This window comes from Mandrillus leucophaeus, unplaced genomic scaffold (assembly GCF_000951045.1).
Source record: "Mandrillus leucophaeus isolate KB7577 unplaced genomic scaffold, Mleu.le_1.0 Scaffold2187, whole genome shotgun sequence".
Classification (NCBI taxonomy): Eukaryota; Metazoa; Chordata; class Mammalia; order Primates; family Cercopithecidae; genus Mandrillus; species Mandrillus leucophaeus.
In genome coordinates, this window is record NW_012102240.1 from 30,745 (window position 1) to 43,423 (window position 12,679).

Here is a 12,679-nt window from a genome sequence, read left to right on the forward strand (position 1 = left end):
CTTTCAAAGTCTGATTGAGCTCACTAACTTGGAGAATTGTTTTGGCTTTAAGGAATCCATCTGGATTTATCTTAATTTCAGAGAATTAAAGTGCTAATTATTTGATAAGTTACCTTCAGAGAACGAAGTTTTTTGTGTAAGTGAGGAGATGGGCAGGGAAAGCTGGCCTCATTGCTCTATGTTTTTTTTCTTGGAAAGAGCAGCCTCTTCCAGGACCTGAATTTTCCCTGTTCTAGTCCTGATCGCCTTGAAGGCCACTTCTTTCAAGACTGAATTCCAGCCTTTTCCCTTCTCTTTGCCTGTTCATTGTTAAGATTCTCAAATATGTAATCTTTTAAAAATAACATTTGATATTTTTGGTTTGTTTTAAAAATAAAAACTATGGTGTATCCATATATTCCCTTTTTAAAGATCTTTTCTTCCTTAGAGTGCTTATTATCAGGAGACAACATTCTTCATAAAAATTAGAATCTTTCAGAAACTGAGTAAGATTTATCTTCTGAAGTCTCTTAAGATTCTATAATCATCCAGTGTTTTGTCTCTAGTGTTTTAACTGCTGATCATGTGTTTTTAATAATGAAGTTTGTGTGGTCCGAATGTGCCCTTTTCAAGAATAAGACTGGTTTTTAACAGTAACAACTGGACTGATTCTGAAAAAGATACTTAGTTTTCTAACACTAAAACATTGGTAAGAAATGCTTGAGGCACAAAATAAAGTATTGATTTAAATTTTATATGCTTAAAGGTTGTAAATAAAAAATATAAAAGTTAATTTCTTTATAAAATTTCATAGCTAAATCCCTAAATTTTATAAAATCATTTTAATCATAGGTCTCTCTTTTAATTATATTATTATTGCTTATGATTTACATTTTCTATCACAGAGATAGTGCCAAAGTAGATATCATCATTCACTGCTTTTCTAATCCTGTTACAGTAATTTCCAATTTTCCATAATGGAATCAACAGGCAATGGATAGTAAGGGAATATACAACAGTAGTTTTAAAAATTGCTGTTTTTACTCAAAAGATTTCATATGATTGTAAGGTGATGAACATTAAATAAAAATTAATTTTCAAATACTTTCTTGAGATAGTTGGAAGTGCTTGAGGGATCACAAAATCAGGGTTTGAAATACTAGATTGGTATTCATAGTTAAGAATTCACTTTGTATCCTTTAAGTTCTATTCATTTGAGATTAGAATTCAAAAATGATAGTCCTCCATTTCAGTATGCCATTGGTGACAGAAAGACTAAAGAATTGCTTATAAAATGAAATAGAATATAAACAAAAGCTGATTTAAGTAGAATGACTTAAATGCCTGATTTCTTGGAAAATTTCTGAGAGTAAAAAATGAAAGATCAAACTTTACTGAACCAATAAGCCAGTGTTATCTAAATGATTACACCGAAAAACTCATTTTAAGTATATAAGTAAATTGTTAGTTTTTTAATAGATAGAACATTATCTTGAGCTAACTTTATGAGTTAGTTGAAGTTGATTTTTATGTGCAATACTTATTTTGCATATAAATTTTTGCTATTTGAAATGGTTTTCTTTTTTGTACCTGTTTTTTTGTTAAGTTGATCATATCTTGTTTTTTTGGTGTTGCCAACTTCTTGGTTAGTAATACAATCCCCAATTAAAATATTTTTACGATGGGGAGACAAAAAGAAAGATTAACTTTATAATGTGATTTTTTGGATTATTTCATTGATTATATATCTTGAATTTATGGGATTGGGGAAGATGTAGAAGTTAACCATTCCGCCGGGCATGGTGGCTCACACCTGTAATGCCAGCACTTTGGGAGGCCAAGGCGGGCAGATCACTTGAGTTCAGGAGTTTGAGACCAGCCTGGCCAACATGGTGAAACCCTGAATGTACCAAAAATACAAAATTATTCGGGTGTGGTGGTGCGCGCCTACAGTCCCAGCTACTCGGGAGGCTGAGGCAGGAGAATCACTTGAACCTGGGAGGCTGAGGTTGCAGTGAGCTGAGATGGTGCCACTGCACTCCAGCCTGATCAACAGAGCAAGACTCCATCTCAGAAAAAAAAGCTAACCATTCACCATGTTCCTCATAATCTCTTTTGTGTTTTAATTACTAGCTATTTATTTATTTATTTTTTAGAAAATAAAATACTAAGATACATGTAGAATGAGTGCTTTTTCTTACCTTTTCTTTCTTTTTTTTTTGGAGGGAGGGTCTCACTCTGTCACCTAGGCTGGAGTGCAGTGGCCCAATCTCGGCCTACTGCTGCCTTGACCTCTTGTAGCTGGGACCATGGGCATGTGCCACCACTCCCGGTAATTTTCGTGTATTTTTTGTGGAGATGGGGTTTTGCCATGTTGCCCAGGCTGGTCTTGAACTCCTGAACTCAAGCCATCCTCCCACCTCGGCCTCCCAAAGTGCTGGGATTATAGGCATGAGCCACTATGCCCAGCCTGAATGTTTTTTCTTAATAGAAATGGCATAAAGATACCTCAATGTTAATTTTTATATATTGGTACTTTTGAATGGGATACTTATTCTATTAGATTAGTAGTATATAATTTAACAGTGTGTTATGTTTATATGAGGGTAAAATTTTTTTTGGTGTATATTTTAATTAGTTTAGAAATGCTTTTTTTGTATATTTTAATTAGTTTAAGAAATGCTTAGCTGATAGCACATAAATTCCAGTATAATAGAATTGGGTGGGATTAGTTCTTTTTTTTTTTTTTTTTGAAACTGAGTCTTGCTCTGTCGCCCAGACTGGAGTGCAGTGGTGCAGTCTCAGCTCACTGCTGCAACCTCTGCCTCCTGGTTAAAGCCATTCTTCTGCTTCAGCCTCCCAAGTAGCTTGGATTACAGGCACGCTCCAACATGCCCGGCTAATGTTTTAATTTTTAGTAGAGACCGGGTTTCACCATGTTGGCCAGGCTGTTGTTGAACTCCTGACCTCAAGTGATCCTCCTGCCTCGGCCTCCCAAAGTGCTGGAATTATAGGCGTGAGCCACTGTGCCTGGCCTAGAGTTCTTTAAAATGGGATTTATCCCAGAGTTAAAAATAGTTAAACATTATTAAGTGGTTTCTTTGTGCCAGGCACTGAGATGTGTTTTATATATATTATCTCATTTAATCTTCATTATAATCCAATGACATAAGTCTATTTTTATTTTATATGTGTATGTAAATGGTAAATGTATATATAAAAAGCAGTAAACAAGGCACTAGGTTAACTAACTTGTCCAACATCATATGGGTAGTAAGTGATTGAGTCAGAATTTGAATTTGGCATTCATTCTTCACCATGTTTTACTCTTCATGGTTACTGAATGTTTAAGGTATACAATAGATTTTGAGCTGAATTAAGCCAGAATCTTTTCAGTTGAACTATAGTATAGCCTGAGAGCTAGAATTGAAGATGACTTGGCAGAAAGTTGTGGCCATGCTGGTACTATGACTTGGTTCTCCTGATTTCTAGTGTGGTATTCTTTTTTCAAATGTGCATACACTGTAGTTGTAGTTTGTGAAATTACTTAATTTTTTTCTTATCAGAGAGTAAAGAGGACTATGTCTAGTATATAGCACACCTGTGTTCGTAGTATGTGCTCTGTACTAGATCACATACAGTATTAATATTATTTAATACAGCAACATTACATCAGGTGACATCTATCAATGGATGAAAGTGAAAATTTCAGATAGTGAAAATACTTAGACCCACATTTCCATTGATTTCTAATTTTTTATAGAAAAAGATATCGTTTAATTTTAGATAACTGAAATCAAACATTTATAAAATAGGAATTATAATTATTTATGTGGGCAGTATCCATAAATGAATGGATTTTATTTTAAGTCAGTTACTTGGAATTCATTTTTCCCCCATACAAGCAGTATATTAAATATGGGCATGTAATCTGTACCTGAGTTAGTAGTTGAACTTGAGAGTCTCCCCTTTTTTTTTTTTTCCTGGCTATTTTATTTTATTTTATTTTTTTGAGAGTCATAGTCTTGCTCTCTCTCTCAGGCTGGAGTACAGTGGTGCAGTCTCAGCTCACTGTAACCTCTGCCTCCTGGGTTCAAGCGATTCTCCTGCCTCAGCTTCCCAAGTAGCTGGGACTACAGGCATGTGCCACCACGCCCAGCTAATTTTTGTATTTTTTCATAGAGACGGGGTTTGACTCTGTGTTGGCCAGGCTGGTCTCGAACTCCTGCCTCAGGTGATGCGCCTGCCTCGTCCTCCCAAAGTGTTGGGATTACAGGCGTGAGCTGCCACGCCCGACCTTTTCTGGCTATCTTAAAGAGCCAACTCTGAGCTGATGCCTTTGACGTCCCCGTTGCATATCTTTGTTGGATATACCACTTCTCTGGGAGCAGATTTAATGTTTCATAGAATTCTGTGCTTTACCAACAAAATTCTGAAGCCAGTAGATACTTATGTGGTCACTTAAAAACATTATATATGAGTCCATAGGATATGTAATTGTGAATCTTAAAAATATTCTGTGTTCCTGGTATTGGTAAGTCCTTAATGTGAAGCAAGAATTATGTATTTATCTGAAATAAGCATTATACTGTTGCTAGTGGGACAAGCTACAGCTATTCAAAAATTGAGTTAAGGAGATTTTTAATAGTACAACTTTAGAACTAGGGGATATTAAGTTAAACACAAGATTCACTAGAGTCTCTTGTGATAGTAACTCTGAATAACTGAATTAATAACAATAACTTCTGGAATTAAAGTAATACTTTTTTCCTTTGTGCTATTTCAGTTTACATAATTTGGAAATTGAAAAGTAGGAAGGCTTGCTTTTGTCAGCCTAAGGATAAAGAGGAAAGTGAAGGTTGAATTAGTTGTGTATTCCAGTGTTTTAGATTTCCATTGTTTAATTTTTGACATTTTTTTGCTTTATAACTCAGTTTTATAAAAGCTTGTTTATTTTGTAAAATTTATGCTATTGCGTGTGCATGGAAATTCAAAAAACAGATTCTCAGTTTGAATAAAGCAATTCAAATAGTTTTTTTTTCCCCAAAAAAATGTGTATTCTAACAGCATTTTTAAAGCCAAATAAATTATTGACATACTAGATTGTAAACTTCTGAAGTCTAGGAATGTGACTTACTCATTTTTGTTTTCCCCTGACCTTAGCACATTACCTTGCATACAGAAGGCCATGAGTAGTTATTTTTTGAATGAATTAATCTATGATGAAATATTTCCAGTGAATTTTCTGTTCCCATTCAGTTGATAAAAAACCAGAAAGATATAAACTAAAATTTATTTAAAATTGTGTTTTCTTACAGAAATAATTACATGTATTTCTGAAATACAAAGAAAAGATAAACAGTTAAAGATTAATGTCACTCAGCATTTGAAAAGTTCGATTTCCAGTAACAATACATTGTAAGGTGATTACTCATTTTTACTAAATAATACTTTAAAAAATTATTTGTAATTTATGAATCATGACATTTCTTCAAGTATTAAGTGCTGAGTATAATAATCATGTTTTTATTAAATTTGGGTTTATTCAGGAATGAACCAGTTATGTAAAATGAACTATATGTGTATATCAAATATATCAAACATAATTGATCTCTGTATAGGAGAAAAGTTTAAATATGTATACGTCTAATTTAATGAAGTCCACGCTAATAGTTGGTATCTTTATTTTATAGGAAGGAAAACAGAAATAACTTGCTGCCTTGTCTGGAGTCACATGGTGAGTTTAGAGATTAAAGTTACATCCAATAATTTGTGAATCCCAAGTTTCATGTTTCAATATTTGGTGTTACTTAAAGTGACTCATAAAATTGACTGATGTCATGTGTCAGTACTTAGGTGACAATTTACAGAAAGTCATCTCTGCAGCTTGATGGGCGACAACCCTTTTCAACCAAAAAGTAAGTGTTGCTGCCACGACTAATACTAGTATATGTGACTTTCGTATCACTTTACTTCAGGAGAAAGGATGAAAGTTGGGAGACATTTAAAAAAAAATGCTTAAAATTGTTAAAGTAACAAATGTTCACATAAAAACAAGTAATGTAAATAAAAAAGTGAGTAAAATAGAGGTGTTTTCCCCCATTATCAGAAGAAACTACTTTTACCAATTTGGTACATATAATCTTACATGTTTCTTCTGTACATAGAGAAAAAGTAAATTGTTTCTTAAAAAGTTGTAAAGCTATTATGCCTTAAAATATTTTTTTCTCAAAAATATATCCTGGGTATATTAACAATGGCAGTGCCCTGTTAAAAAGAACAAGGAAGACCTTTGTATACTATATGAGTTTGCTAGGACTGCCATAACAAAGTACTGCAGACTGGGTGGCTTACACAGTGGAAATTTTTCTCATAATTCTTGAGTCTAGAAGTCCAAGATTAAGGTGTTGGTAGGATTGATTTCTTCTGAGGGCCATATGGGAGGGGTTTGAGGCCTCTCTTCTTGACTTGTAGATGACCGTCTTCTCCTTTTTTTTTTTTTTTTTTAAGACGGATTCTCTGTCACCCAGGCTGGAGTACAGTGTCGCGATCTCGACTTATTGCAATCTCCTCCTCCTGGGCTCAAGTGATTCTCCTGCCTTAGCTTCCTGAGTAGCTGGGACTACAGGTGCTCACCACCAATCCTGGCTAAGTTTTTTTGTATTTTTAGTAGAGACTGGGTTTCACTGTGTTGGCCATGCTGGTATTGAACTCCTGACCTCAGGTGATCCGCCTGCCTCGGCCTCCCAAAGTGTTGTGATTATAGGTGTGAGCCACTGTGTGCATCCTCCATCTTCTTCTTATACCTTCTTGTGATCTCCTTTCCTGCTTGTGTCTGTGTCCTAATCTCCTCTTCTATTAAGGACACCAGTCATACTAGATTAGGGCCCACCCTACTAACCTTATTTTAGTTTAATTACTTCTGCAGACCCAGTCTCCAAATATAGTCACATTCTATGGTGGTGAGGGTTAGCACTTAAACATATGAATTTTGAGAAAATGCAGTTCAGCCTATACATGTAACAACTGGATGTAAATGATACTTTTGTTATTACTATACAACGAGTGTCCCTAATTATTTAAAATTATGCATTTTCTGACTTTGCCTAGTCCATATATTATTATATGCTATGTGCCTACTGCCCCTCTAATGTGTGGGGGGAATGTATTCCTATATGACCTTGAACATATAAAATTAACACACATGAAAAAATAGTTTGAGATCATATATGTTAAATCTTGAACTGCATGATATTGATTATCAATGTAGTTCAGATTTTGAAGGAAAGTAAAATCTAATGGTTCATTAGGGGAATTATAATTGAACCAAGAGTCAGGAGGGCCAGGGAATTAATATTTTGTTGAATATTCACTTGATGTTAGGTGCTTTATGTGGCATTTTCTTGAATCTATGTGATACTTCTATTAGGTAGATATCATACTTCTATTATAGATGAGGAAAATAGGTTCAAGTAACTTCTCTAGAGTCATATGATGATAAACAGTGGAATACAGATTTGAATTACTCAGTTTGATATCAAGTCTCTGCTGTCTTTGCTGCAGACTGGAGTGATATAGGCTAGAGCTGAGAAGGAAGGATATTCTAGGTAGAAGAAGTGGTATAAATAATAGCTCTGAAACACACAATAAGGCTGGTGTTTCAAGTATTTAAAAAACACAAATGCTAAGTTATGACTTGCCAATGAAAATTAGTATTTTTAATTATTAGATTTGAAGAACTCTGTATAATTAGTCAAATAGTACAGTTTAGAGAAAAAAAGGTTGATGATATTGATGGCATTTAGGAAAATGGGAAGGCCTTTTTTTTTTGGTAGGTGGACTACACTATAACATTAGACTAGAAAATGATTTGTGACTTTCTTCCTGTGAGAAATATCTACTTTGCCCTTAATTGAAAAAGCCTAATTCGTTTTCCATATTCTATTCTAGCGTCTCTTCCCTGCTGTGTTCTGTGCTGGCATTATTATTATTATTATTATTATTATTGTTATTTTTTTTTTTTAAAGACATACTCTCACTCTGTCACCCTGGCTGGAATGCAGTGGCATGATCTCAGCTCACTGCAACCTCCACCTCCTAGGTTCAAGCGATTCTCCTGACTCAGCCTCCCAAGTAGCTGGGATTACAGACTCGGGCCACTATGCCCGGCTAATTTTTCTGTCTTTAGTAGAGATGGAGGTTTCACCATGTTGGCCAGGCTGGTCTCGAACTCCTGACCTCAAGCAATCTGTCTGCCTTGGCTTCCCAAAGTGCTGGGATTACAGGTGTGAGCTGCCTCTCCCATCCTGCCTGGCATTCTTGAATCTGCTTTAGTTTATCCCGTTTATCTCCCACCTGTTGCCTCTTATTCTTAGTTTATCTGCCTTTTGTGAATACATTTTTAAAAAGACAGTGGGTATAATCCTTTTTGTAGAGATAATCATATTCTATGTATATGACTAAAACTCACTTTCACTGAATTTGACTATTCCAGATTTTCTGTCTACTGTAAATAACTACTGTCATCAATGATCTGTTTATCTAAATTTTACTATTTAATATTTTAGAGAGTAAGCTCTGCACTTCTCACTGTTGTTACCACATATTGACTACAAATATCAATTCAGAAATTCCTATTAGGGTTATTAAAGTACATCTTAAATTTAATGCTATGTATTACAAAAATGTTTTTATTTTTATTTTCAAAAATGAGGTTTACTTCTCTCCTTTTGAAAATCAGGTAATTCAAAAATGGCAGAACTGTTTATGGAATGTGAAGAAGAGGAGCTGGAACCATGGCAGAAGAAAGTAAAAGAAGTTGAGGATGACGATGATGATGAGCCAATCTTTGTTGGAGAGATATCAAGTTCAAAACCAGCAATTTCAAGTAAGCATTTACTTTTAGTGAAACCAAACTTTATAAGGTATTACTTCTAATAGAAAAACTTGTGAACTGTTTAATAGGTACTTGGTGTTCATGTTCCACTGTAAAGAGTTAGGTGTGAGAGATTAGGTGGGAGGCCAGTAAGAGCTTGAGAATCAGGATGGCGATGTGTTTGGGGACTTGAGGAAGGAGGTAAGAGGTTAAATATCAGATGTCAGAAAAGAGAAATGGACTGAGATTAGCTGGTGACCCTGGAGGTCTTCTGAGATTAGAAATCGTAATTTTTAATGGAGTTAATTAATTAATTAATTAATTAATTTGAGACAGGGTCCTACTCTATTGCGAGACTGGAGTGCAGTGGTGCAATCACGGCTCACTGTAGCCTCAACCTCCTTGGCTCAAGCGATCCTCCCACTTCAGCTTCCCGAGTAGCTGGGACTACAGGCGTGTGTTACCATGCCTGGCTAATTTTTGTATTTTTTGTAGAGACAGGGTCTCACCATGCTGCCCAGGCTGCTCTCGAACTCCTGAGCTCAAGTGGTCCACCTGCCTCATCCTTCCAGAGTGCTAAGATTGTAGGTGTGAGTCACTGCACCTGGCCTTAAGTAACGTATTTATCTGTTTATTCTTTTTTATTTTTTTCAAACCCAGGAGAAAAGAAAATAAAATATTTGGAATGCTGTGCTTAAAATTTCAGAATATACTAAGTGAGTTTTTGTTGGTCTCAAATGGGACTTCTCACATCCAGTCCTCATTGCAGTGTCATCTATACATGGCCACAAAATATATAGGTGATGAATGATTGCACAGTCTCTGGCCTGTGTACCAATAGAAGCTGCAGCTTCTGACCGTGTCCATCTTCCAGTAACTCCTTTTTATATTCATGAAAGATAACGGCGCTGTCTACAGCCACTCTACTTGGATGATGTAGCGTTTAGTACATTTAAATCCTTAAGGCTTTTGGGCAGAACAACTTGGTACCTTTGTGGCTTATTAGCTTTGAATTAGAGAATTGGTCTTGACATTGTTATAATATTAATGTGCAGATACTGTGACATTTGTTAAAATGTCCACTCAAAAATGCATGACAGTGCAGAGAAATAATGTACAAATTTCAGGGAGAAAGAGAAAATAGATCCTTTTGCATTTCATTTACTTGTTTGAAGCCAGGAGAATTTACCAAAGAATGTTATGTACCCAGTTTACTAGTGTGTGTGTGTTTACTTACCATGGTAGTGCTTCAAAGTGTGATTAAGAGACTAAAATTTTCTGAAAGCCTAGTTCTTGCTTCGCTTACCTCTAAACTCGGATTGGCACCTTTATTCAGTTTTATTAGAGAGACAGTAATTACACCAATCGGATTTTCACTACCATTTCCTGTGGCACGTCGGTCATCTCTCATGGAATGCTAAGCGGAGTGCCACTTGGATTATAAAATGTATTACGCATGATGGCATTGTTGGTAATAGTGGAACATAATATTCTCTTGATTATTGTTTTATATTGAAATGTTATATTGCAAAATTATTCAAACTCTTACCGAAAACATGACAGTTAAGATTCAAGTTGAATTTATACTGATTGTAGATGACTCTTCATGGTATTCAAGTAGAACATTGTACATTAGTTTTAAAATAATTCCATCAAGAAGGGAATTGACCCCAATAGAATTTCTTTTCTACAGTGTTAAGGTGAATAATTTAAATGGTTTTATTGTTATTTTATGTGTAAGCCATAAAATATGTTAACGTATGGAACATGAGTTAAATGTTTCTATAAAACTGCAAGAAAGGAGGTCAAAAACTTGTGATCCATAGACTACACCCAGTAAAAAGTACGACAGCAATAGTTCTTTCATGGTCTGAGTAAATATTTAATCCTGAATTTCTGAGTGAAAACAGTTTCAAGTTCTTTGAGTAGAACTTTCTGTAATAAGATTTCTGTAGTGTTTAATTACAGAGCACTGCATTGACCTTATCAGAAAACAACCATATTTCTGTTTGAACCATTATTTTATAGAATTACCTAATGGGATCTGGTTCCTTTCTACTGTGAGGAAGATACAAGAAATTTTTATGAGATTTGGTGGGTTCTTTTTTTTTTTTTTTTTGGTGCTTTTTACCTTTTTCTAACCAGCAATTTTAGGCAAATCCTCATGCTTCCAAACCACAATTTGATAAGCTAGAAGTTACAGAGTTTACATGCATGCAAGAATGAGGAACTTTAAATTGATCCTCAAAGTCATGGCAGGCTCAGATTGACTTCTGGTGTAGTGGTAATTTTGAAACTTCTTAACTAATAAAATGCTATGATAAACTGTTGGTTCACTTTAGTCTGCGATCTCTGATAGTTTTTCTTTTTTAACTCAAAACTAATAGTAGATAATCCAATGAGATTTTCCGTAATGAAACTTCAAGGCTTTTAGAGGAGTGAATGCAGTGTAGAGGTTGGGCAAGGATTTGATTTTGAATCATAGGAACTTGACTGTATGTACAGCCCTGTCATCATGCAAAGAAAGATATACATTTAAATTATAGGTTGTATATAAATATATTTTTGGAAAATTTTTATTAACTATGTGATGTTTCTTCGCAAGCACAATGTTTTGAGTCACATGTAGTCAGATTTGTCATTCCCTTACTTCTGGCTTTTGGATTTTGAGTTACAATGAGAAAGATTGTTCTTAGTCTATAAAACAAAGCCTAGTTATCTTGTTTCTTTTGTTTCTTTAGTAGATAAAGATGTATGTATTTAAAATGAACTATATTCTTAAATCAGTGATTAGTTATATACTCTTTCCATAAATCTGTTTAAATGTTTTCAATTGATGATTTCTATTATCTTAATATGTATTTCATTCAAACAATGAATCTTAAAATAAATAAATATAATCTTTTATAGATATTTTGAACAGAGTTAACCCCAGCTCATATTCAAGGGGACTAAAGAATGGTGCACTCAGTCGAGGTACAGTATTATTGTACTATTTTATTTTTAAAGTGAAGTATTTTGACAAAATTGATTATGTACAAATAATTTCAATATATTGTGTTACTTTAAAATACAGGTATTACTGCTGCATTCAAGCCTACAAGTCAACACTACACGAATCCAACATCAAATCCAGTGCCTGCCTCACCAATAAATTTTCATCCTGAGTCTAGATCTTCAGATAGTTCTGTTATTGTTCAGCCTTTTTCTAAACCTGTAAGTGTTTCTAAAACTATACAGCCAGCTCAGGGATCCATTGGATGTTATTTATCAATATCAACAATACCCAGTTAAAATTCTGGACTGTCATAAGTAGTCATCCAGTAGAAGCATAGTTAGCATCAGAAAATGTCACCATATTTTTGGTAACTCTAGCAGTACGCCAAGTAATAACTGAAGGAGCTAACTACCCAACCTGTTAATAACAGGCAGTATGCCTAAATAGGTACAGTAATGAAAACTATACTGTCAAAATGTGAATAAAGTTATAATCAGTAATAAATATTGCATAATGACAAATATTTAAGATTGCAAACTGGGCCAGGTATTCTTAATTGGGAAAACAGTCAAGAGACCATCATAGCTTTTTATTCTGAAAACATTCCTTTATAGTTCAGTTAGTTAAAAAAAAAAAAGTTTTTTTCCTATTACGAAATACTCCCACTTTTTTTGTTACAAAAAGTAATAGAAAATGGTAATAGTTAACATTCATTGAGCTGTTAGTATGTATAAGGCTTTGTGCTGAATGCCATAGGTAAATTCATTTCATTTAGTTCTTAAACATCCCCGTGAAGTAGACACTATAATTATCCTCATTTTTTAGTT

General features: G+C 34.5%; 1 protein-coding gene across 3 annotated transcripts in view; it reads left to right on the top strand.

Annotated features, from left to right (window-relative positions):
- ZNF280D (zinc finger protein 280D) overlaps positions 1 to 12,679 on the top strand; it is a 97,879-nt gene that overhangs the window by 16,174 nt on the left and 69,026 nt on the right. The window contains exons 2-6 of one of the 3 annotated variants that reach the window (XM_011980819.1): positions 5,673 to 5,716; positions 5,829 to 5,897; positions 8,720 to 8,866; positions 11,765 to 11,830; positions 11,931 to 12,070. In XM_011980819.1, the coding sequence (XP_011836209.1) occupies positions 5,870 to 5,897; positions 8,720 to 8,866; positions 11,765 to 11,830; positions 11,931 to 12,070 (381 nt within the window). In that variant the 5' untranslated portion in view covers positions 5,673 to 5,716; positions 5,829 to 5,869. The remainder of the gene's footprint in view (positions 1 to 5,672; positions 5,717 to 5,828; positions 5,898 to 8,719; positions 8,867 to 11,764; positions 11,831 to 11,930; positions 12,071 to 12,679) is intronic. The other 2 variants (XM_011980820.1, XM_011980818.1) reach the window with 2 other exon arrangements.